At 34.6% G+C, this 25,477-nt stretch overlaps 1 protein-coding gene across 1 annotated transcript; it reads left to right on the top strand.

Annotated features, from left to right (window-relative positions):
* The first annotated feature begins 1,656 nt into the window (after positions 1 to 1,656).
* On the top strand, positions 1,657 to 9,028 carry LOC104780119 (ABC transporter B family member 19). Its single transcript, XM_087510162.1, has 10 exons — positions 1,657 to 2,388; positions 2,486 to 2,540; positions 3,089 to 3,264; positions 3,814 to 4,014; positions 4,228 to 4,487; positions 4,572 to 4,888; positions 4,985 to 5,208; positions 5,311 to 6,130; positions 6,222 to 6,463; positions 7,666 to 9,028. Exons 1-10 carry the CDS (start codon positions 2,125 to 2,127, stop codon positions 8,872 to 8,874), a joined length of 3,768 nt encoding a protein of 1,255 aa, XP_087366288.1. The 5' UTR covers positions 1,657 to 2,124; the 3' UTR covers positions 8,875 to 9,028.
* Positions 9,029 to 25,477: the final 16,449 nt, after the last annotated feature.

Here is a 25,477-nt window from a genome sequence, read left to right on the forward strand (position 1 = left end):
ATATTATTCGAAAATATATGATGTTGTCTAAATGTGGTGATACAAAATACATGATGTTGTTTAAAAATTATTAGACAAATTAAACCAAAGTTCGTCATCATTTTGATGAAGACTTTATTGGATTTATACAATTCAAAGTTATAACATGATTTTTTTTTCGGAAATGACAAATCTAATTAAAATTTTGTATTGTTAATATTTTGACTAGAGAAAATCACTTAAATTATTTTTAAATCTCTATTATATCAAAACATTTAACTGAACTCACCAAACTTATTAAATCTAGGAGCGTACCAAACATGATTTAAATGTTTCCACAACATGTATATAGTTTGATTACTAGCGAATGCGAATTATGAATATTGATGGAGATAAACTTATATAAAAAATCAAGAATAAATCTACCTATCTATCCATTATAAGGTCAAGTGTAGGACGTGGATTCTTGTGATACATGTATAATTATTTGTTGTGGACTAGTTGTATACTTGTATGTCTGTGGAAGTATGTCTTTGAGAGTGTCGTATGAAATAAGGTTTTCTTTACCGATAATATCATTATTACTGAAATTTATAAAATCATTAATTAAAAACAACAGAAATTTAAGAAATTATTGTTCACATTTGATATCAACCGTAGAAGTTAATACATAGTCAAACACATCCAAATTATTATAACCCCAAATATAGCTTATTTTTAAAATGATATCAGTTCAAAATCCATGTCATTTAGAAGAAAAAAGCAGTGTTCAAGAAAGCGATAGGCGGTATCTAGACGGTGACCCAGCGCCTAGTACCTAGAACGCTTAGTCGGAGCATAGACGGTTTATAGGCGATTTAGGCGTTTACAACATAAAACATTATATATATAAAATTATATAAAAATATATGTTAGAAAACTAAAAAAATTATAAATTATAAACAAAAGTAAGAAAAATACATTTATTTAAGTTATATTAACAACATATAAATTTTTATAATTACATATACATATATAAAACTTAATAATTTAAATATATGTAGTTAAAAATCAAAAATAAATATTAAAATAAAATTTATGTCATTTTAAACGGTTTATGCGGTCATCTAGGCGTCTGCTGAACGCCTAGACGGCGCCTATACGGCCGCTTAGACCACTTTCTTGAATACCTATTTATTTATGATTTTTCCTCCATATAAATATATGTTTTCTATTTAGAGTGACTATTTAGTATTAATTCTAAATAAATTTAGACAATCTGTCTAAACATGATGATGCAAAATATATATATATATATATATATATATATATTGTGGTTTAACTATTGATAATACATTGTTATTGAACTATACGTTTCATATAATATATATAAGTTTAACAATCTGTCTAAACATGATGATGCAAAATATATCTATTGTGGTTTAACTATTGGTAATACATTGTTATTGAACTATACATTTAATATATATATATATAATTTTAACTTGAATATTTTTTAAATGACAAGTTCAACAACATTTAATATATGTCTCTTCTTTTTATTTTGACCAGAATAAAAAAATTGCATAATCGTTAAGATCTCTAAAAATGCAAAATACTTAAATTACACCAGATTCAGGTTTGTGTTCTTTTCTAAAAGGAAATTAATTAAATGAACACAACTTTAAATCAAAATCCAAACAGACCAATGCATACACCACACACAAGACACAACCGAACAAATCAAATCAAAGTAAATTTATTGAAACCTTGCAATAATCTTATTTTATTTCACATTATAATTACACATCAAAACTACCGTCTCACTCAGCTAGCTCATACGAATCTCTCTCATTTCTCGATGTTCTGCTTATAATAAGTCTTTGACCACTAGTCTTCTCTCTCTCTCTCTTCCTATATATACCAAATCACATCCTTCTCCATCCACACTCTCATTCTCTCTCTCTCTCTCATCAGTTCTAAACAAGACACTCGTAAAAAGAGTTCTTGAACTCACAAAATCAAAATTGTCAGATTTTCAAGAAACTTTTCTAAACAAAAACATTATTCTCTTTCTCTCTTTCTCTTACTCAATGATCTCGTTTTCTCACTGAGCCAACTCGTTTCTTCCTTCCTAATACTTTAAAGAACTCGGATCTTGAAACCATGTCGGAAGCTAATAATAATAACACGGCGGATGCAAAGACTGTTCCTGCGGAAGCAGAGAAGAAGAAAGAACAGAGTTTACCGTTCTTTAAACTCTTCTCTTTCGCTGATAGATTCGATTACCTCTTGATGTTCGTTGGCTCTCTTGGTGCCATTGTTCATGGCTCTTCCATGCCTGTCTTCTTCTTACTCTTTGGTCAAATGGTTAACGGATTTGGTAAAAACCAAATGGATTTACATCAAATGGTTCATGAAGTCTCGAGAGTAAGTAACAAATCTTTTTTTTACCTTTTCTTTTTCTTGTTTTTATCAATTTAGATCCAAGATCTGATCTGTCTTGTTGGTAAAATCTTTTTTGCAGTATTCTCTGTATTTTATCTACTTGGGTTTGGTCGTTTGCTTCTCTTCATACGCAGGTTTGTTCCATAAAACTTCAATCCTTTTTTTCTTTTTTTTTTTTCTGAAGCTTTATATTCACTTACCAAACCCAGAAAACATCACATTATAGACAAGATCAAGAAATTAATTTATTTAGATTCTTGTAAAACAGTATGAAACTAAGCATTTTTAAAAAAAGTTGTATTTTTTTTTTACTTGATGAAATTTCAAATAAACACAGAAACAGAGTCAGATTACAGCAAGATCAATAAATGTAAAAGGTTGAATTAGTGAGTTTTTTCTCATAATTTTTTTACCAAATTTACTGTGAAAGTAAACATTTTTTTACTCAACATTTTTTTTTCGTGCCTCGATTAAAAACCCAATAGAAATCACAATCTAGAGAGAATCAACTTATATATATAAAAAAATGTTTGGTGTTTTTTTTTTTTAAATGTTAAAGGATAAGCCAAGTCCACGTGATTCATGGACTACTACTTTGTCTGTATCGATCAAAGAATATGAACATCTCTCTCATATTTATTACAACTTAATAACCATTAATTTTTTTTTTTTTTTTTAACAGAGATTGCATGTTGGATGTATTCTGGAGAAAGACAAGTAGCTGCGTTAAGGAAGAAGTATCTTGAAGCAGTTTTGAAACAAGACGTTGGGTTCTTTGATACTGATGCAAGAACTGGTGACATTGTCTTTAGTGTTTCTACTGATACTCTTCTTGTTCAAGATGCCATTAGTGAGAAGGTAATTAATGAACCAAATTTGCTTTTATTGGGTTTTGATTTTGATGTTCTGTAATTTTACTAGACATTTTTGTATACCTTTTAATATTTTTTTTTCTGTTACTAATGAGGGCCATCAAAATCTAGTATTTGTAGGTTTTTTTTTTTTTTGTTACCGGCGGGTCCTTTTGTTTTTCTGATCAGTCTTTATCAAACCTAGCTTTGGTACGGTTTATGTTAGCAACCGTCGTTTTATCTTGCGCCCTTCAGGTGGTAGGGAAAGAAAAAGGACGACTATGTTTTTTTTTTTTTAACGGTTTTTACAAAAATTAAGTTTTTTTTTTAACTATCAGATTTTCAAATATTAATAATACCATTTTTATCTTTTTTTTTCTGTAATTATTTAGTTTTGTTTCTATTTATTTTTCCCTCCTGTCTCTGTGGTGCACGCTAGCAAGTACGAGATAACGTGCACTGGGGTCCTTTTGTTTCATTATTATTGTCATCACTCTGTTGGGTTGATGAAGTGATTTAATAACAGAGTAGTTGAAATTTATTTTTGTAATGTCAGGTTGGAAACTTTATACATTACCTCTCAACATTTTTGGCTGGACTAGTGGTTGGGTTTGTATCAGCATGGAAACTAGCTTTGTTAAGTGTTGCTGTGATTCCCGGAATTGCTTTCGCCGGCGGTTTATATGCTTATACTCTCACCGGAATCACTTCAAAGAGCCGTGAGTCTTACGCTAACGCCGGTGTTATCGCCGAGCAGGTAAATTAAAAAAAATATATATCATTTCTTTAATAATAATGCCCACCAACTGTTCGATGTAATGCTTTTTTTTTTTTACTGTTCTTAGGCTTGCTTCTTTGTACTTGATCTCTCAAATGATTATGTTTTTTTGTTTTTCAATCTAAGGACATAAACAGTGTTTTTATTAATTAACATTTAACTTTATTGAGAAATGATGTGTTTTTTTTGCAGGCTATTGCTCAAGTTCGAACTGTTTACTCTTATGTTGGAGAGAGTAAGGCACTTAGTTCGTATTCAGATGCGATTCAGTATACGCTTAAGCTTGGTTATAAAGCTGGGATGGCTAAAGGGTTGGGTTTAGGATGTACTTATGGAATAGCTTGTATGTCATGGGCTTTGGTTTTCTGGTATGCTGGAGTTTTTATTCGGAATGGACAAACCGATGGAGGAAAGGCGTTTACTGCTATATTCTCTGCCATTGTTGGTGGAATGTAAGAAACAACAACATAGTAATATAAATTTGGTTTTGTTGTGTACTTGGATGTGACTTTTTTATGTGTTGTTGTTGTTTTTAGGAGCTTGGGACAATCTTTCTCCAATCTTGGGGCGTTTAGTAAAGGTAAAGCGGCTGGTTACAAGTTGTTGGAGATTATTAACCAGAGACCGACAATAATTCAAGACCCGTTGGATGGGAAATGCTTGGAGCAAGTTCATGGGAACATTGAGTTTAAAGATGTGACGTTTAGCTATCCTTCACGGCCTGATGTTATGATCTTCAGAAACTTCAATATTTTCTTCCCTTCTGGGAAAACTGTGGCGGTTGTTGGTGGCAGTGGCTCTGGAAAGAGTACTGTTGTTTCCCTTATTGAGAGATTTTATGATCCTAACAATGGTAATTTGATCGGAAATGTTTCTCTCTTTTTTTTTTATCTGAGTCTTTTTTGGCTTGTGACTGGATCATAACTTTAAGTGTTTCTTTAATGAGCAGGGCAAATTTTGTTGGATGGTGTTGAGATTAAGACGCTTCAGTTGAAGTTTCTGCGTGAACAAATCGGGCTTGTGAATCAAGAACCTGCGCTCTTTGCCACTACTATACTTGAGAACATACTCTACGGGAAGCCTGATGCAACAATGGTTGAAGTGGAAGCTGCTGCCTCTGCTGCGAATTCGCATAGCTTCATTACATTGCTTCCTAAAGGTTACGACACACAGGTATCAGTCACTATCTATGGATGGTATTTGAATTTATGGCTAAGATAATATCATGGCCTTTTGCTTACTTTCTGGTTTTTTGCTGAATGTCAATACACTTAGGTTGGGGAACGTGGTGTTCAACTATCGGGTGGACAGAAACAGAGGATCGCAATTGCTAGGGCGATGTTAAAAGATCCAAAGATTCTGTTACTAGATGAAGCTACAAGTGCTCTTGATGCTAGCTCTGAGAGCATTGTTCAGGAAGCTTTAGACAGAGTTATGGTAGGGAGGACCACCGTGGTTGTTGCTCATCGTCTCTGCACCATCAGAAATGTTGATTCCATTGCCGTGATACAGCAAGGCCAAGTTGTTGAAACCGGAACACATGAAGAACTCATTGCCAAATCTGGTGCTTACGCATCTCTCATCAGGTTTCAAGAGATGGTTGGTACTCGGGATTTCTCAAACCCGTCAACTCGTCGCACTCGTTCAACCCGTTTGAGCCATTCTCTTTCAACGAAATCACTCAGTTTAAGATCAGGAAGTTTGAGGAATCTGAGCTATTCATACAGCACTGGAGCTGATGGTCGGATAGAGATGATTTCAAACGCAGAGACTGATCGAAAGACTCGTGCTCCTGAAAATTACTTCTACAGGCTTCTCAAGCTCAACTCACCGGAATGGCCTTACTCACTCATGGGAGCAGTTGGCTCAATTCTTTCTGGTTTCATCGGACCTACATTTGCTATTGTGATGAGTAATATGATCGAAGTCTTCTACTACACAGACTATGACTCAATGGAGAGAAAAACAAAAGAGTATGTTTTCATCTACATCGGTGCTGGACTATACGCTGTGGGTGCTTATTTGATCCAACATTACTTCTTTAGCATCATGGGAGAAAACCTCACAACAAGAGTAAGAAGAATGATGCTCTCAGGTATGTGTCCAACTCGGAGCTATTCTCCTGTAAATTTGCTGTAATGTATTTCCGTTTCTGATTATTATTTTGGTTTCTTGATTATTATTAGCTATCCTGAGGAATGAGGTTGGTTGGTTTGATGAGGATGAACACAACTCGAGCCTGATTGCTGCCCGGTTAGCTACTGATGCTGCTGATGTTAAATCTGCCATAGCCGAGAGAATCTCAGTAATTCTACAGAACATGACTTCACTACTCACATCCTTCATAGTTGCCTTCATTGTAGAATGGAAAGTCTCACTTCTCATCTTAGGCACATTCCCACTTCTAGTCCTCGCTAACTTTGCCCAGGTAAAAAAATCTAATCTTTTTACTCAAAAAGTCATTTGATTTCAGCAGCTACATTCATCCACAACATTAAAAAAATTAAGAGTTATATGATCTATGAGAATCTTGCATCAACCATTATGATCTCAAGAAAAAACGACAAAAGGCCAGATTTCTATTTTAATTTATATTGCTTTTCAAAAGTTCAAAACTTTATAGAACATGGCAACACATCCCACTGCCTCTGCACGTGCTTCATCTTCTTCTCTTTCTCTGAGTTGCATTTATTTTTACAATAATAATCATAAAAAAATTATTAAGAGGCTCTTTTATTTTTTTTCTACTTTTTGGTAATAGTGTAAGGGTCAAGATCATGGAGCCCTCACATCAATAAATGTGAAAAAATACATAAACAGTAGACTTTTTAATTTAATCTCTGGGCATCTGTGTAGAATATTTATTATATAGTTTCTATTGGTAGTACGGCCCATAGATAACAGTGTTCACGAAAATAGCTAAGATTCCTCTGTCTTTTATGCATCTATCTTCTTGCTTTGCTTCTGTTAAATCTATCCTACTTTAAGCTTTCATATTTACTTCTCTCTCTGAACTCTGAACTTGTGATCCCAGTCTCTCATTATTTAATTCCTTTGCCCATAAAACCTCCCACTACATCCAAAAAAAACCTGCAACATTTTTTTTCACCCAAGAACCATTATTTTTATAATCTGAAAGGCTTCATTGGTCAAAGTTGTTGTCTCAGTGTATTATTTACTTATCACAGTGTGTGTGTCAATGTTTTTACACAATCCACTAGTCAATGGTTTGCTTGTGTTTCTTTGTTTGGTACATTAGGTTGTGATGAGTTTTTTTTTGTTTTTTACTGGCTGCAAGCTTCAGAACTTTGCTTAGATATCACCAACAATTTTTTTCACCCGTGATCTACTTAGTTGAAAAATCTATCAATAGATTTCACAATCAAGGAGATAGATTCATTGTACTTGCAATTATTTTGATGTGGTTGATGTTTTGCATATGTGATCAAAGTAAATCTGAAAAGAACAAGACTTTTTAAGATTCAATTTTACGTTTACAGTTAAAATGGAAAAAGCAAGACTTTTTAAGATTAGGCTTTTGATTTGTTGTCTAAATATGAAAAGTTAATTGTTATTAACCATCCATAATTGTTCGGATGCATAATGTAAATTTATGTGGCTACATTGCAGCAACTGTCTCTAAAGGGTTTTGCCGGAGACACAGCCAAGGCTCATGCAAAGACTTCGATGATTGCTGGTGAAGGAGTAAGCAACATTAGAACTGTAGCAGCCTTCAATGCGCAGAGCAAAATTCTCTCTTTGTTCTGTCACGAGCTTCGTGTCCCTCAGAAAAGAAGTTTATACCGAAGTCAAACATCGGGTATACTATTTGGCCTCTCACAGCTTGCTCTTTACGGATCCGAGGCTTTAATCCTCTGGTATGGTGCTCACCTTGTGAGCAAAGGCGAGTCAACCTTCTCTAAAGTGATCAAAGTCTTTGTGGTTTTGGTTATTACTGCTAACTCTGTTGCTGAGACTGTCAGTCTTGCTCCTGAAATAATCCGGGGAGGTGAAGCTGTGGGTTCAGTTTTCTCGGTCTTGGATAGGCAGACCCGGATTGATCCTGACGATGCTGATGCTGATCCAGTTGAGACAATCCGTGGAGACATTGAGTTTAGGCATGTGGATTTCGCTTACCCTTCAAGACCTGACATCATGGTTTTTAGGGACTTCAACCTTAGAATCCGAGCTGGACATAGCCAGGCTCTTGTGGGCGCAAGTGGGTCAGGGAAGAGTTCTGTGATCGCGATGATCGAGCGGTTTTACGACCCTCTTGCTGGAAAAGTCATGATTGATGGCAAAGACATCCGCCGGCTAAACCTGAAATCTCTAAGGCTCAAAATCGGTCTTGTTCAACAAGAACCAGCTCTTTTTGCAGCAACCATCTTCGACAACATCGCATATGGGAAAGATGGTGCAACTGAATCCGAGATAATTGAGGCAGCTCGAGCTGCAAATGCTCATGGTTTCATCAGTGGTTTGCCTGAAGGTTACAAAACTCCAGTTGGCGAAAGAGGAGTGCAGTTATCAGGTGGACAGAAACAGAGGATCGCGATAGCAAGAGCAGTGCTGAAGAATCCTACAGTGTTGCTTCTAGACGAAGCAACTAGTGCGCTAGACGCAGAGTCAGAATGTGTGCTGCAAGAAGCCTTAGAGAGGCTCATGAGAGGCCGGACCACCGTGGTAGTTGCTCACCGCTTGTCCACCATAAGAGGCGTTGATTGCATTGGTGTGATTCAAGACGGGAGGATTGTGGAGCAAGGCAGCCATTCCGAGCTGGTAAGTCGACCAGAGGGAGCTTATTCAAGGCTGTTACAGCTTCAAACGCATAGGATTTGAAGCTTGACGGATTAAAAACAAAAAGTGGGTTTGTGTAATTTTTTTTTTTTATCTGAACTTTAATTTGGAAGGTTTTCAATGAACTATAATGATATTATGAATAGGTGTAGATAATGAAGCTTTTGAGTATCTATTGAAGGGTTCTTTCAGGTTTCTTCTTCTCTTCTTTCTCTGTCAGAACTCAGAAGCTTATGTGCCCGTTTTGGGACTAAACACTAAACTAGCTTCTCGTTAAGTACGATGGCCTTCACGCTCTTCAGCTTCTTTTGGTACAAAGGCCTCAGAAGTATTTTCATGAAAATCCATTCTTATCTTTTGTGACAACTAGGTTGTTGTTATTCATTTGGAAATGTTCCATGAACGTATCAAAACTCAAAAAAATCGATCGTCACTTACTTTGAGATGAGATCCTCAATGACAGCTTCATTATCTACACCTATTCATATATCATTATAGTCCATTGAAACCCTTCCAAATTAAAGTTAAGATTAAAAAAAAAAATTACACAAACCCATTTTTTGTTTTCCCACACATGATCAACTATATCAAGGCAAATAAGACATGTTTATAATTGGTAAATATTATTTTTTACAAATATTAACTTCTAGATATCTTAGAAGAAATGTTCATATGTTGCATGTACATATATCATCTCGATTTATTAGATTATGATTATCAGTGTTTAATATACTTAACTGTGTTCTTCTATATTAATTATCTTATAATTGTTGAAAATCAAAAGTTGAACTTCAATTATTCAGTTCGTTTTCATTATTTTTTATTTTCTTTTGTGTGTGGGGGCATAAAGTTCCAATAATTTATATGGAAAGAAATTAAAACTAAAGAATCCAACTGTGAAGCTCTTTAATCTTATTCTATCTGTTGGATCTCTTTGCCTTTATTTGCTTTGCATGTGGTTTTTGCTGTTTATTGTAAGGACCATATCTTCTTATAATTCTTTTTTCCCAATCAACAACACATCAAATAGTATAAAACTACAAATATTTTAAAATGAAAACATAAATTTTTAGCCTTTTAATATCATTATAAAATTAGAAAGAAATCAAGAAACTATATAATTGGGACTATTTCCAAACTGCGATTTTTGCCTAAACCATTTCTTAAATTTGCCTTTTTTTTTTTTTTTTTTTTTTTTACTTTTTTTGCCACTTAAAAAAACCAAACTAGCTTAATGGGCTTGACCTTAGATTACATACAAAAGACCCAACAGATACAAAAAGAAGGAGAACTGACAGATCTGAGTTGTTTCCGTCAAGGGATTCGATCTGGTGAATCCGCCGCAATGCCGTCGATCTTGCAACCATCAGCGCTACAGTTCGAACAACTATCTCAGGTTGATCAGAAGGATCCGATCCTCCTTTCCGGCGAAAGCACTTTGACGTCGTTTTCCTTCTTTTTGTATCTGTTGGGTCTCTTGTATGTAATTCAAGGCCAAGTCCATTTGGGAAGATCCATTATATTTTAATATAATAAATTTTAAAAAAAAAAAAAACAAAAAAACCAAACTGTTGGGATTTTCTTTTGTATAAAATACATATTTAATAATAATAAACTATACCTTAAAAAAATTCGGAAACAAATAAACTGAAACATCATCTGTAAAATTATGTTTTAGATATAAAAAATGACCAATTTAAAAGATTTTTGACGAAATAGTAAAAGTTACAAATGCCACTAAAATTAGTCCTTATCTCGTAATTGATTCTATTGTAATTTGTGGATCTATCACCAACACCTGCGACCACATGGCAGTACATGTAAACAATCAAATTTTCAAGATACTAATGCTTAAAAGAAATTGAGATTGTTGCACAATAATATAAACATTTCAAAAGGAAAAGAAAAAAAGTAATAATCATCATTGCATATCTCAGTGAACAAATATATAGAAACTCAGGAAAAAGCTGAATTTATGAATTTTATGAAAAGTGTTACACTACTGTGTTAGTAAGTAGTGTTGTTATCATTACAACTTTAAAAATAATTGTGAATGTAAGCAAAACTTTTAACTAAAGAAATAGATTGAACATGAAGCAGCCAGCATTGGGAAGGACTCGCATGTCCCTACTCTCACTGACACACCTCAAGTGTCCAGTGCGTTGGGTTTCACTTTACAGTATATGTTTTTTATCTGAGTATTTTGTTTAATACTATAGATAGTGTGGAGACATCATGAGGAAAATTAATCATTCAACTTAGGCATAATTTTGATTGTGTAAAAACATTAATATTTTTCTTTTTATGGCCAATTAATAATTCGGCGCCAATTGCAAACTAATTTTCTGATTTATAGCAGTTGAATAGTATATACACTAAGTATTCTAATGAATTAAATAATGTATTATTTTGACTAATTAAAAGGAAGTAAAATATTTAGAATGGAAATCAAAATCAAAAAAATGAGCCGATAGATAATGTCCCCAAATTTTTTGTTTGAGTGTAAGATATTCAATCCAAACAAAACAGAAAAATGGTGTTTGTAGCCCATTATAATAGAACTATACACTTAAGAGTTTTTAGAATTGTGTTTCTAACTTATTGTATTATTTTTTTTTTTGCTTATTTTTACTATTGTTCGGGATGCTTGTTTATCTATAAGAAAAAAAAATCTACGTGTTTAACTTTATTTCATGTAAATTTTACAGTTTTCGTTTAGTTTTTCTCCAGAAAAGAGTTTGTAACCGTAAACTTAATAGTGGATTCTTTACTGTGAACAAAAAAAATATTACTACACTCATCCAATATTATTCTCATACATCCTTGTTTAAAAATATCTACAAAATCAAAATCGTATTTGGGAATCCGACCAAAAAAAAAAAAAATCGTATTTGAGACACGTAAAGATGTTTTTTTTTTTTGAACAAACAGATGTTATCATTTACTATTGAAAGAGTAACATACATGAAGAAGAGTAGAGTAGCTTAAAAGATAACAGGAGGGCATGCCCCAAATTTTACAACAACAAACTAACATAGTAAGATAAGAGCAAATGATATTAAGAGCTTGAGAGCTATAGACCACAAGCTAGAAAGCTTATTGGAACATATGAGATCAAGACATATCAAAACTGCTTCCAAGAGCAAGCCAATGGAAGAGAAGATGGCCATTTCCTTCAAACGAGGATTTGGTGGCAAAGAAGCGGACAAAGCTGACGTTCTCACCAGGGTGGGAAGGACTACTCTAGGTATATCTTTGTCAAGGGTTCGAGCAAATTTGAGAATGCTCTGAAAACCGGTCACTACAAATGTGGTGGCGGTACTGATGATGGGATAGAGACGCTTGAGGAGATTGGGGTAACCTTTGCTACCTTGAGCAGATGTCATAATGCCCCGAATCTTCAGGCTGATCTGAGGGAACTTCAAAAAGTTGATGAAATGCAGATTGGAGAACATAGTCAATAGGCAGAGTAAAGGGAGGAGGCGGATGAAACAGAGGTAATCCTCACTCAGTGGAGCTAGGATCATAATGCCAAGTTTCAACAAGTTATTTCCTTCAGAGAATACAGTCCTATGTGTTTCAGGTAACATGGTTTTTAAAGGACTCTTAAGCCAATCTAGCAACGTAACTAACTTAAGGTTCACTAGCAGTCTTCGAACTAATGGAGACCTTAAGCTACATAATTGTTGACTAGAATGGGGAAGAGTGGATTGCAGGTCAGACCTAGTTACACAATGACACTGAGGCAGTCGAAATATTGGTGATAGATACGGTACAGGTGCAGAGGATGCAGGCAATAAACCAAGCCCGACTGGCGGGACAAACATACTGATGAAGCTCAGCCAAACAATCATCCAAACCAAGCCAAACGACTGGCCATGACATAAGGGGTTTTCAAGACAAATAAGTGCATCAATTGTACTGCTACCGAGTAAGACTCGACTTGACCAAGGAGTGTAGATTGACACTAACCAATTTGACCTTGGTATGAAGTTATAAACGGGTCTAGGGGACTTCCAGATCAAATATAAATCATGGTTTATCTGAGGACAACTAACTTCCAGGGTTCCAAGAAAAGAGCGAGAATACAACCTGGGCCAAATGGATAACAAGAGAGCAAGAGAGGGTGCCGAGCATGTAGGTTGCTTTGTCAAGATCTTCATTATCTCCGGCGTCAGAACAGAGCTCCCGTCCAACTGCAACCAAGTGAAAGCCTTGGTGAGGGGATTAAAATCCGAGGAGCGGTAAGATGTTGCGGTTGACAGCAAAGTGAGGCAGTGAGATCGACAGGAACCGAGACTAGTGGGGCAATCATGGCTCTCAGAGGTAGTAACAAATGATTGGGGTCTCAATGAATCAGGCTCACTGAGAAGAGACACCGGGTGCGGAGGAGAGGGAGGGGGTTGAAGCTGGAGCATGGTCGGAGGTGAGATTTGGAATCTCAAAGAGTCTCCGATGGGGTTGAACAAAGAACCAAACGGACTAGAGAGAGCGAGAAAGCAGCAGAGATGAAGGAACAAAGACCCAGCGGCGCCGATCGGACTTGGCGCCACCAGAAAAGAGTACCTCGATGGTTGTGCCAGAGAGAGGGTGGCTAGGACGAACTCGGGTTTTCAACAAAAAAATATAGAGATAGACACGTAAAAATATTAAATCTCAACTCAAGGGTGATATATACTAATATACACAGTTCGTTTTTCTTCGGTGAAAAGTATGCTTTTTGTATTAGCAAATTTTATATTTAAGATGGCCAAAATAATTTATGCATTGAGGCCTTTTTTGAGGTTATTATAATTCGGATAAGTAGGGAAAAAGTGTGAAGACTATTTTTGGTTTTCATAAAAAAATATCTTTCCTTTATGATTGTGCAGACATGTGAATGCTTCACTTTCTCCCATTTTCAACAATGTCACTCATTGTATTATTCATATTTTGCCAGACTGTTTATATGTGTAAAATCTCCTATCTGTATCTATCAATCATTTCAGAACATCATATCCATCAGTTCTTGGACATTGCTACATACGTTCGTTTTGATGTATGAGTTACGCCTACAGGCTTTGAATAAAGTGGACCGAACAGAACACGCGATATATGATGCAGTTGAATTGCATGTTCTACATATTGTTACCATTCAAAAAAAAAAAAGATGTTTATCTGTTGAATAAAGACGCCCAAGAAAATTACAAAAAAATTTCCTATGCAATTTTAATTTTATCAAAAATAAAGACGTGAAGCATTAAAAACGCAAAACATATATATTTTCGGGGTCATTTTTAAAACCACATTTAAACCCACACTAGTTGTCCAAATTAGGTCAAATAGTAGTATCATGTATATACCATATCTATAAATAATATTATTTTTTATTTAACTAATTACGATTATGACATCTAATTCTATTTTTTTTATCAAAGTACAGAGTATTTATTGTTATCGCTGAGGATAAAATGATGAAATTGTTACTTTGTAAACATTTCTCATATGTGAACATTTTTGAAGTCATATTTTGGTGGCTAGTAGCTTTAAGAAGTTTTCTCTTATATCCACCCGAAAAATTGTGAATTACTAATCATTTGATCTTAATCTTACTAGATAATTTTAAAAGTTATCGGTCAACTTTTTTTTAACGATTTCAATGTTGTAACTTCAATATATTCATCCCAAAATGCCCTACAGAACTTATTTTAAAATACATGTATCGACTATCGTCATGCATGTTAATATCATTGGACGTAATTCGTTTTACATAATTCGAGCTACTATTATCTCAAATTCTCAAGTCATCAACTCCGAGACAGTACACAAGAGACCAATTCATTAGCAAAAATACATCAGATTGATGTAATAGATCAACAACTAATAAAATATCAAGAAGTGATTGACATGGCTATTAAACTAGGGGTTTAACTACTTTACTGTTTTGTATATCTCATTTTGATAAACTGATATGGATCATCTAGGCCCTTGCAGTTATAAATCTCGAAACAAACTCATTCTCCGATTCTCGTATCAAAAATATAATTACATAAACACATAAAATTCACAACATTAATGCTCACAGCCTCACACACAAAGCAAAGGGTCCCTTCCCTTATACACGCATGAAGATGTGATATATGTTCAAAAGGTGAACTACTTCAGAAGAACAGAGTACAGGTACAAGAACAGAACATCGGGATGTTTATTAACAATCAAGAAGACTTACACAAGAGTAGAAGGCACGAGAAGCTTCTAGAAGAGTAAAGAACTTCCTGTTTACAATATGAATGTAAACATGAGGAAAGAAGAAAATTTCCTTAAACATAAAGGAAAAGGAAATTGTCCAATTCCTATTAGGATTAGAATAGGTAGATTGCCTATTGTGTGGCAAAGACCTAGTTCTATAAATAGGGTGCTAAGGCCGATTGAACACTTTAGCACAAACAAGAGAAAGTTAACCTAGCTACTAAGTTTTAGTCTTTAAGAAAAGAAAAGAGCTAAGAACTTAGAGAGAGCGTGAGGTTTCTTTAAAGAGAGTTTTGAGAGATTAGAAAATTGTTTAGAACAAACTTGTAAACAGATTTTCTATTAATCAAAAGAGAGTTTAAAGAAATCATTGGTTCATAGATCAGATCATAAGTTCTCACACTTTCAATTGGTATCAGAGCAACACTTGTTCGGATTACTACAGGTGAGATTCTGCGGACAGGATGGATAGCTACGAAGATCTGATCAACAACAACAAAGTCATCTTGGATGATGGAAATTATGGGTTTTGGAAGTCGATGATCAAATCCATCATATGAGGTATTGACCGCCTTGCTTGGAAGACTGTTCTAGAAAAGTGGGAGGAACCAACGATCAAGGATGAATCAGGCAAGCGAATTCCCAAACCCGAAGCAGAATGGACTGATGAAGAATAAAAGAGATCAAAATACAACTCAAGAGCCTTAAGTGCTATTCATTGCAGTGTTGGGAGAAAACAGTTTGATTTGATTCAAGGATGTGAAACTGCTAAAGAAGCATGGGATATCCTTCAAATTCATTATGAAGGTACAACAAAAGTGCAGAATTCAAGAAAGGATATGTTGGCTTCTAGATTTGAGAATCTAAAGATGGAGGAACATGAATCAATTTCAGACTTTAGTTCAAAGTTGAGTGCTCTATCACAAGAAGCCTTTACTCTTGGGAAGACGTATAAGGATCAGAAGTTAGTCAAAAAGTTTTTAAGGTGTCTTCCATCTAGGTTTATGGGACTGTCTCTCAAGATTTAGAAAATCTCAGTTACGGTGAAGTGGTTGGAATGCTACAGGCACACGAGATGGACCTTAATGGGATTAAGAAATCAAAAGGAATAGCTCTAGCAGTAAGCAAAGACTTAACTTATCAAGGAGAAGAAGATGATGTGAGCTTGTTGGTAAGAAGATTTGATCAAGCTTTAAGAAGGATAGAACAAGGTCAAGGTCAAAAGAAGAGTAATTCATTCAAGAAGACAAGTGAAGACAAAAAGGCTGATATGCAGTGTCATGAATGTAAGGGATATGGTCATTTTATCCGAGAATGTCCAACAATCAAGTTACGAGATGCCAAGTGCACAATCTGTAAAGGGACTGGACACACACATGAGGAATGTGTGAGCAACTCTAAAGTCAAGAAAGTAAAGTCTATGATTAGCATTGAGAATGAATCAGATAGTGATAGCAGTAGCGAAGAAGAACTCATTAATTTAGTAGCTATGGTGGGTATTACTGAATTTGAGAATGGGGAAGAAGTAACTGATTCAGAATCAGAAGGAGATGAAGTTCTTGACATTGTTCAGAGTTACAAGAAAGTGCGAAATACACTTATTTCTCTAGGAAAGGAAAATCAAGTTTTGATAACTGAAAAACTTCGTTTAGAAGCACTTGTTATGTCGTTACAGAATGAATTGGTGGATGAGAAAAAGCTGGCTAAAGATTCGCTAGATCTGATGAAAGAGAAGTTGGTCTTATCGGCAAAAGCTAACAAGCTTGAAGAAGAGCTACTTAGAGAAAAGAATAAATCTACAGAACTACAAACTGAATTAGACCAACAACATAGGAAGATTCATATGTTTGCAGGAACCAAGCAACTTGACAAAATTTTGAGCTATGGGAGAACTGAGAAGACTCATAGAGGATTAGGCTTTAATGAGAACATGGGAGCTAAATCACAGACAACCAAATTTGCATCTGCGGGAGCCTATCAATCTGAGAAGGAGACATCTTATGGTGTTTCTAATGGATCTTTGACTTGTTACTTTTGTGGAAAAATCGGTCACTACAAACGTTTTTGTTACAAATATTGGCAGAAGGTCTGTACCTTAAAGCAACAAGGAAGATTTTTCTGGAATGGAGTTAGAAGACAAGTTTGGATGAAGAAAGCTGACCTATATCAATCGGAATCAATGGTAGCCTCAGGATCAGGGTTTAGATGCAATATGGCCATGATTACTGAAGAACAAGAAAAAACAGAATCAATGTGTGATATGGCTTTGGTTACTGAAGAACAAGAAGACACGGAGCCTTGGTTTTTTTACAGCGGTTGCTCAAGACATATGACTGGAACAAAGAGTAATCTACAGAATATCAAGAAATTGAAAGGAGGTACAGTAACATTTGGAGATGGAAGTCATGGTTTTATACAAGGCAAAGGTACAACACGTGATACAGAGCTTCCACAACTGGTGAATGTGTATCTAGTTCAAGGACTGCGTGCAAATTTAATAAGCATTAGTTAACTCTGTGACGAAGGATTGTCAGTTTTATTCACAAAAGTTGATTGCAAAGCATTGGATGTGTCGGGTAATGTCAAGTTATATGGTGTAAGATCTGGGAATAATTGTTAGATGTGGGAGAAACATTCAATCAAATGTTACAGTGCTAGAGGGAGTATAGATCTATGGCATCAACGACTTGGACATATGAATACAAGGAATCTTGCTACTCTTGTGAATAAAGAGATAATTCGAGGAGTACCTAAGCTTAAAGGGGAAGACAATATGGTGTGTGAGCCTTGTAATCAGGGAAAACAGGTCAAAATTCAGCACAAAAAGGTTCCATATGTTCAGTCAAAATCAGCTCTGGATCTGGTTCACATGGATTTAATGGGACCAATGCAAGTAGAAAGCCTAGCAGGAAAGAAATATGTGTTTGTTTTAGTTGATGATTACTCCAGATACACTTGGGTTCGTTTTATTCGTGAGAATTCAGATACAATAGACAGCTTCAAGATTTTAGCTTTACAACTACTGAATGAACGAGGAGGAATCAAGAAAATTCGAAGTGATCATGGTGGAGAATTTCAAAATGAGGCTATGAAGGAGTTTTGTGAGCAACATGGGATTGCACATCAATTCTCAGCACCAAGGACTCCACAACAGAATGGAGTAGTAGAAAGAAAGAATAGAACTCTTCAGGAAATGGCTAGAGCAATGATTACATGGAAATCAAGTTCCTAAGATATTCTGGGCTGAAGCATTGAACACTGCGTGTTATATAATTAATAGAGTTTATGTCCGAAGGGATACTACAAAAACACCCTATGAGTTGTGGAGAGGCAAAACACCAAATCTGAGTTACTTCCATGTGTTTGGATGCAAATGCTATATCTTAAATGACAAAGATTATCTTGGCAAATTTGATTCCAGAAGTGATGAAGGCATGTTTTTGGGTTATGCCGAAAGTAGTACAACATTCAGAGTCTACAACAGACGTACAGGTTTAATCATGGAATCAGTGAATGTAGTCTTTGACGATCAATCTGTAGCTGTACAAGATGATGATTCAGACAATGATTCAGAACAGGTAAGCATCACTAAAGCACACAATGAAGTTTCTGAGTTGGATGTTCTAGTTACAAAACAGAAGAAGTACAACAAGTTCATAAAAATCATAAGAACTAGAACAGTTTGAGCGTAATGATGTTTGGGAACTGGTTCGTAGACCAATAGATGTGAATATTATTGGTACTAAGTGGATTTTCAAAAACAAGATTGATGAGAGTGGTGTTGTAGTTCGCAATAAAGCAAGATTAGTTGCACAAGGGTATACACAGATTGAAGGTGTAGATTTTGAAGAAACTTTTGCACCAGTAGCAAGGCTTGAGTCAATAAGACTGTTTTTTGGAATGGCTTGCATTCTGAACTTCAAAGTTTTTCAAATGGATGTTAAGAGTGCCTTCTTGAATGGGATCTTGCAAGAGGAAGTGTATGTTGAACAACCCAAAGGGTTTGAAGATCCAGTTAGGCCTGAGTATGTATATAAACTAAAAAAGGCTCTTTATGGTTTGAAGCAAGCCCCAAGAGCTTGGTATGAAAGGCTGACTAGTTTTCTTATGGAGCAGAACTATAACAGGGGAAGTGTGGACAAGACTCTGTTTATTTTGGAACAAGGTGGTGATATTATGATGGCTCAAATTTATGTTGATGACATTATCTTTGGAAGTACTTCAAAAGAGTTGGTGGATAGATTTGTGAGTAGTATGACACAAGAATTTGAGATGAGTCTGGTTGGAGAATTGAAGTATTTTCTTGGGTTGCAGATTATACAGTCAGATCAAGGTATTTTTATTTCACAAAGTACTTATGCTAAACAACTTCTTAAGAAGTTTCAGATGGATAAGTGCAAAGAAGCTGTGATACCTATGAGCACTTCATTGAAACTGTCAAAAGATGTTGATGGTAAGGATGTAGATGTCAAGCAATACAGAGGAATGATTGGGAGCTTACTTTATCTTACAACTAGTAGACCAGATTTGAGTTTTAGTATGGGTATATGTGCAAGGTATCAGTCAAAACCAAAACAGTCTCATCTTGAAGCAGTCAAGCGAATTATCAAGTATGTCAAAGGAACTGTTGATTTTGGGATTTGGTACTCTAAAGGTTCGAACAAAGGGTTGGTTGGTTACTGTGATGCAGTTTATGCAGGAAGTGTAACAGATCGAAAGAGTATAAGTGGAGGTTGTTTCTTTCTAGGCAACAATCTAATAGCCTGGTTGAGTAAGAAGCAAAATTCAGTGTCCTTGTCTACAGCTGAATCAGAATATATAGGAATGGGGATTTGTTGTACTCAATTATTGTGGATGAAGCAGATGTCAGCTGATTATGGTATGGATTCAGGGGAACTACAAGTATATTGTGATAACAAAAGTGCAATTGATACTCTAAGAATCCTGTTCAACATTCAAGGACCAAGCACATTGATGTAAGACATCACTTTATCAGAGAAATGGTTGAGAGAAAGCAGGTTCAGATTGATCATGTTGATACTGAAGATCAGTTAGCAGATATATTCACAAAGACTTTAGATTTTAATCGTTTTTCAACTTTAAGAAATTCAATTGGGGTTTGTGAGATGTGAGTCTTTGTGGGTCTGGTTCAAGAGCAAGATCGAGAAGATGTTGAGTTTAAGGTTAATTAATCGGTTTAATTTGAGCGGATTATATGATTTTGATTATATTTTTGGAGAAAATCGGTTTAATTTTGGTTAAAGTTTTAAGAAGATTTGCTCGAGACTTGTTTGATTTATGAAGCATAGGTTGTATCGATGGGGAGAAGATAAAAAAAGATAATAATAAGACTTTTTATTTGGTATTGTCTTTGGTTGTATCGAAGAAAAAAAAACATTGTGTGGTGTTCTTCGGGTGTATCGACGATTTGAGAAGATGGTGAGATCAACTCGACGAGGGTTGGTAAGAGGAGGAAGGAGATCAATGGAAACTCGAGATGATGGTAGGTTTAGTCGACCTCAGTTGGTTGATGAATCGAGTAGTGATGAAGATCAATCTCACTTTGTCGATAAATCCGGTGGTGATGCTCAAATCGATTCAATAGAAGGTGAAGATTCTTCACAGAATGACCAATCAGAACCAGATGATCAAGTCTTTGAGATGGAAGATGAAGAATCTTCAAAGAATGAATCGGCACAAGAAATTAGCTATGAAAAAACTATTGGTAATGAGGAAATCGATTCTGACTCTGAGAAAATTCGTGTGCAAGAATCGCTTAAGCGTCGAACAGTAAAACGGAGAAAGACAAAGCAAGGATCTTCTTCTACACCGAAGCGGTCAAAATTCGCAGAATCAAGTGACAAGAGGACAAGGGGAAAGTTTAGGTCTAATGTGTTTGTGTCAAAAGCTGCTCAAGCCAGGTATTCCCAACTTATAACTAGGGAGTTTATAGAAGAAAGGAATTTAGATTTCTCGCAACCTGATGAATTTGGGATTTTTGATAAAATCATGGAGTTGGGATTACAAGAATCAGTTCAAGGGTTATCGTTATATGTCAAGGAAGTGATATGTGAGTTTTATGCCAATTTACCAAACGAAAAGGCCAAAGATGGTGTTAAGGTGTTCATTAGAGGGCAGTGGTATGAATTCTCTCCTAGGATGATCAATGAGGCGTTTAATCTAGATTATTTGACTTTAGATGAGAACAAAGCCAGTGATGCGGTTAATAAGCTGAGTAAGAATGAGCTTGCAGTAGTTCTAAGTGGAAAAGATAAGTTGCCTTGGTCGAAGTTGAAAGTTAGGGATCTTCCTGGAGAGGTTGCAGCTCTTTTGATGTTCGCTGCTTATAACTGGGTTCCATCTGGTCATCCGAATCATCCTTCAGTCGAACGTGCTCGAGTTGTGTATAAGCTGATTAAAGGTATTCGTTTTGATCTCGGACAGCTGATCTATGATCAGATTGTGGGTATGAAGTGGAGTGATCCTTCAAGGCATGTGATTTTTCCTTGGACAATTTTTGGAACTCTTAAGATTCAGGATGGTCCACTTGAGTGGTCAAATGCAGAAGAAGAAGTTACAGCTAAGTTATACACTAAAGATGTTCGAACTGGATATGCTTATGGGGTTAAACACGGGTTACTCACTGAGGATGGACATCCTATACCAGTTCAAGAACAAACAGATGAGGGATTTTCTTCGGCATCTGAGGTAATTCAGTTGGGTAGCATTCGTGTGCCACAGTTAGGTCAAGCAGATGAGGAGAGTTCATATGCAGCTTTGGTCGATACATCACAAGCTCTTCAGAGACTTACAGAAGTAGTACAGAGGCTCATACAGAATCATCCACTTTCCAAGATGATTTGAGTTGTTTTTAACTGTTGTATTCTCAAGCAGGGGGAGCTGGAGAAGAAGCTGGTCTGAGATTCTGGGGGAGCTTTGAGCTTAGCTTCTAGCTGGTCTGAGATTTTGGGGGAGCTTTGAGCTTAGCTTTGTGTTTTCATTACAACTTTGGAAGTTTTTTCGGTGATCATTTTGGTTCATTTTGTTTGGATGTTTGACTATGGCTTAATGATCCGTTTTAGGATTCTGTTATGAACGGTTGACCTTGGTTTTAAGATATTTGTTTTATCTAAGCCAAAATTTATTATGCTTGAGAAACACAAAGTTAAAAAGGGGGAGATTGAAGATGTGATATATGTTCAAAAGGTGAACTACTTCAGAAGAACAGAGTACAAGTACAAGAACAGAACATCGGGATGTTTATTAACAATCAAGAAGACTTACACAAGAGTAGAAGGCACGAGAAGCTTCTAGAAGAGTAAAGAACTTCATGTTTACAATAGGAATGTAAACATGAGGAAAGAAGAAAATTTCCTTAAATATAAAGGAAAAGGAAATTGTCCAATTCCTATTAGGATTAGAATAGGTAGATTGCCTATTGTGTGGCAAAGACCTAGTTCTATAAATAGGGTGCTAAGGCCGATTGAACACTTTAGCACAAACAAGAGAAAGTTAACCTAGCTACTAAGTTTTAGTCTTTAAGAAAAGAAAAGAGCTAAGAACTTAGAGAGAGCGTGATGTTTCTTTAAAAAGAGTTTTGAGAGATTAGAAAATTGTTTAGAACAAACTTGTAAACAGATTTTTTATGAATCAAAAGAGAGTTTAAAGAAATCATTGATTCATATATCAGATCATAAGTTTTCACACTTATGATATGTAATATGTTGAAGGTTTTTGAGTAAATTGTAATGTGTGCATGAAACGTGGTTTGATAATGATAAGACGTTGACAATTCTATTGCCTCTGCTTCAAGCAGAGGGTCCCTTATCTGAAAGTGTCCCTCAAATCTTCCAGCCTTATATATCTTTCACAACTTTACTATATATGCTCATCCTTGTTTCTTAAAGTAAATATTTTTTTAATTTGCATATTGAAATCGACCTATCACACAACTTGTTATATTGTGTAGTGTTTTTTCCACTTTGACATGGGTTCTGTTGGTGTAGAAAGATAGTCAAGTTACGTCTTGTTCACATTCGATGAATTATAACGTTATCTTAAGGTAAGATATATAAAGATTTTTCCATGCAAAAACAGACAATGCACAAGATTACAATACTTATACTTTTAAAATAGTTACATGCACTTATTCTATAAATAGTAGTATAATAAATACACTTAACTATGATAAATAAAATGTAGCCGAGAAGACGGATTATCTACTAACGAACCTATGCAAATATATTTAGGGTTCGACTCTCTGCACCAACAGCTCCGCCTACCTTGCGCAAACTCGTCTCACAAGCAACAATATACCACATCTGGAAGCAGCGAAACAACCTGATCCACAACCAAGTCTCAATACCTCCGACCATATCTTTCAACATCATTTATAAGGAGGTAAAAAACATCATCACCGCACGACAGTACCGGAAGCGTTTCGGAAATCTGATGTAGCGATGGATTTAAAGAACTCTTTTAGAGTTTTCCCAATCTTCTAATCTTGTTTTTATTCTTTTTGCCAAGGTTCAAGACTTGATAGCTTTCCATTTTCAAAATGTAAAAGCAAACCTTTTCATTTTTAATGATATTAACATTCTTAGCAAAAAAATATATGTATTTAGGGTTCGTATCGTATGGACTTATTCTACCTACATACCGCCAAAGAAACTCACATGGACCGACCAAACCCGACTATATTTCAATAAGGCTTTATAATGGGCTTTAATTTAGGCTTTTCTTTCCGGAATATACATTTTTAACTTAATGTTTTTTTGAACAAACATTATTAGTTCAAAACAATATTCCCTCCGTTTAAAAATATAAGATGTTTTAGAGAAATTTTTTGTTTTATAATATAGGATATTTTCTAGTTTCTATACAACTTTTAGATTAGTTTAGTATTTTATATTATGCAGTATTGTTTCTGATTTGTTGAACTTGTTAAAAGTAAAGACTTCTTAATCTGCATGCTTTAATTAAAACAACATATATTTTGAAACGGAGGTAGTATTAATTAGATGCAAATATATAACTGATGCAAAATAGATAATTTTGCTATACTAATAAGGCCAATTCTCACAAATAGCACTATATATATCTTGTATAATGAAGTTCATGAATTTTTTTACAACAAGTGCATAACATCAAATTTGTTACAACTGTTTTAAAAAACTATAAGAATTATAAACATAAATTATATTTTGCTAAATACATATATTTATATTCATTTTGTATTTAAAATACTTCAAGGTAATCAAATGTTGTTAACTAAACATATACACATTTTATTTAATTACAAATCAACCACATACATATATAAGACAAAATCCAACTAATATGTGTTGTCTGTTTTTTCCTAATTTTTTTCATTAATTGACTAATATATAAATTAATACAACTAAAGAACATACATGTTAAAAATGTATGTAGGTTACAATATTTTTTCCTTTTCCTTTTATTTCTTCAATTTGAAACTATACAAACTATGACTATTTTCTTTAAATCGAAAACCTCATAAACTAAATCAATCATCTTAGTTTGGTAGGAAACGATAGTAGGATAACAATAGCAATTTGTTACGAAAACGACTTGCATAAAATTGGTTAGGCTATATAATTATGTAACCAACCATTTCATCGTCTAGTAGCTTAAATCGTTAAAGAATGGAAGAAATCACACAATTTGATTATTCATTACTCTCATCAATCTATTAAAAAACAGATGAAGAGATAAGCAAACGGTTGAACCAGCCATCCAATAACGATATTGAATTGGTGTTCAATCCAATTTTAAAAACAATGGTGATTAGCAATATTATGAATCATTTGACAGATTGTGAGCATAATTCAAAGAACAACCGTCTTTCTTAATTAATTATCTGCCATTTATGCATAATGTGCTCTACAAATTGAAATGAACAATCTTGATAATTATTCGTTTGTTTCTTTTCAAAAATACATTTTTTCTATGCCACTTTTGAAAAATATCTTTTCATGGTGTCCATTTTCAAAAATACCCATTTTCAATATATAAAATGATTAAATTCTAAACTTTAAATTGTACCTCCTAAAAACTATACCCTAAATATAAAATTGAGATTGTGACAAAAAAATATATTTATATATATATATATATAAAATTGAGAATCCAAACTAAAAAAAAATCTAATAATTAATTTAACATATTGTAATTGTGTAAACGAGAGTAAAAATAAAAATGTTCAAAAAGAGTATTTTTGAAAAGGGGTATCTCAAAAAAGATATTTATAACAAATTCTCTTTAAATAATTGATTTTAAAATTATAACTTGGAAAATCTTGTAATATGCTAATATGTACTAAAATACATTTCAAATACATATTGTAAATGAATGAACATGAAGATTTATGTGCCTATATTTTGGACTAGATGTTTAT

This window comes from Camelina sativa, chromosome 4 (genome assembly GCF_030686135.1).
Source record: "Camelina sativa cultivar CO46 ecotype springtype chromosome 4, ASM3068613v1".
In the NCBI taxonomy this organism is placed as follows: Eukaryota; Viridiplantae; Streptophyta; class Magnoliopsida; order Brassicales; family Brassicaceae; genus Camelina; species Camelina sativa.

What these genes read in the sequence shown, in the direction of transcription:
- LOC104780119 (XM_087510162.1), top strand. Translation starts at nt 2,125, where the DNA reads ATGTCGGAAGCTAATAATAATAACACGGCGGATGCAAAGACTGTTCCT. An exon ending in ATTTTATGATCCTAACAATG is followed by an intron (nt 4,889 to 4,984) that starts GTAATTTGATCG and finishes TTTAATGAGCAG; the next exon opens with GGCAAATTTTGTTGGATGGT. An exon ending in CTAAAGGTTACGACACACAG is followed by an intron (nt 5,209 to 5,310) that starts GTATCAGTCACT and finishes CAATACACTTAG; the next exon opens with GTTGGGGAACGTGGTGTTCA.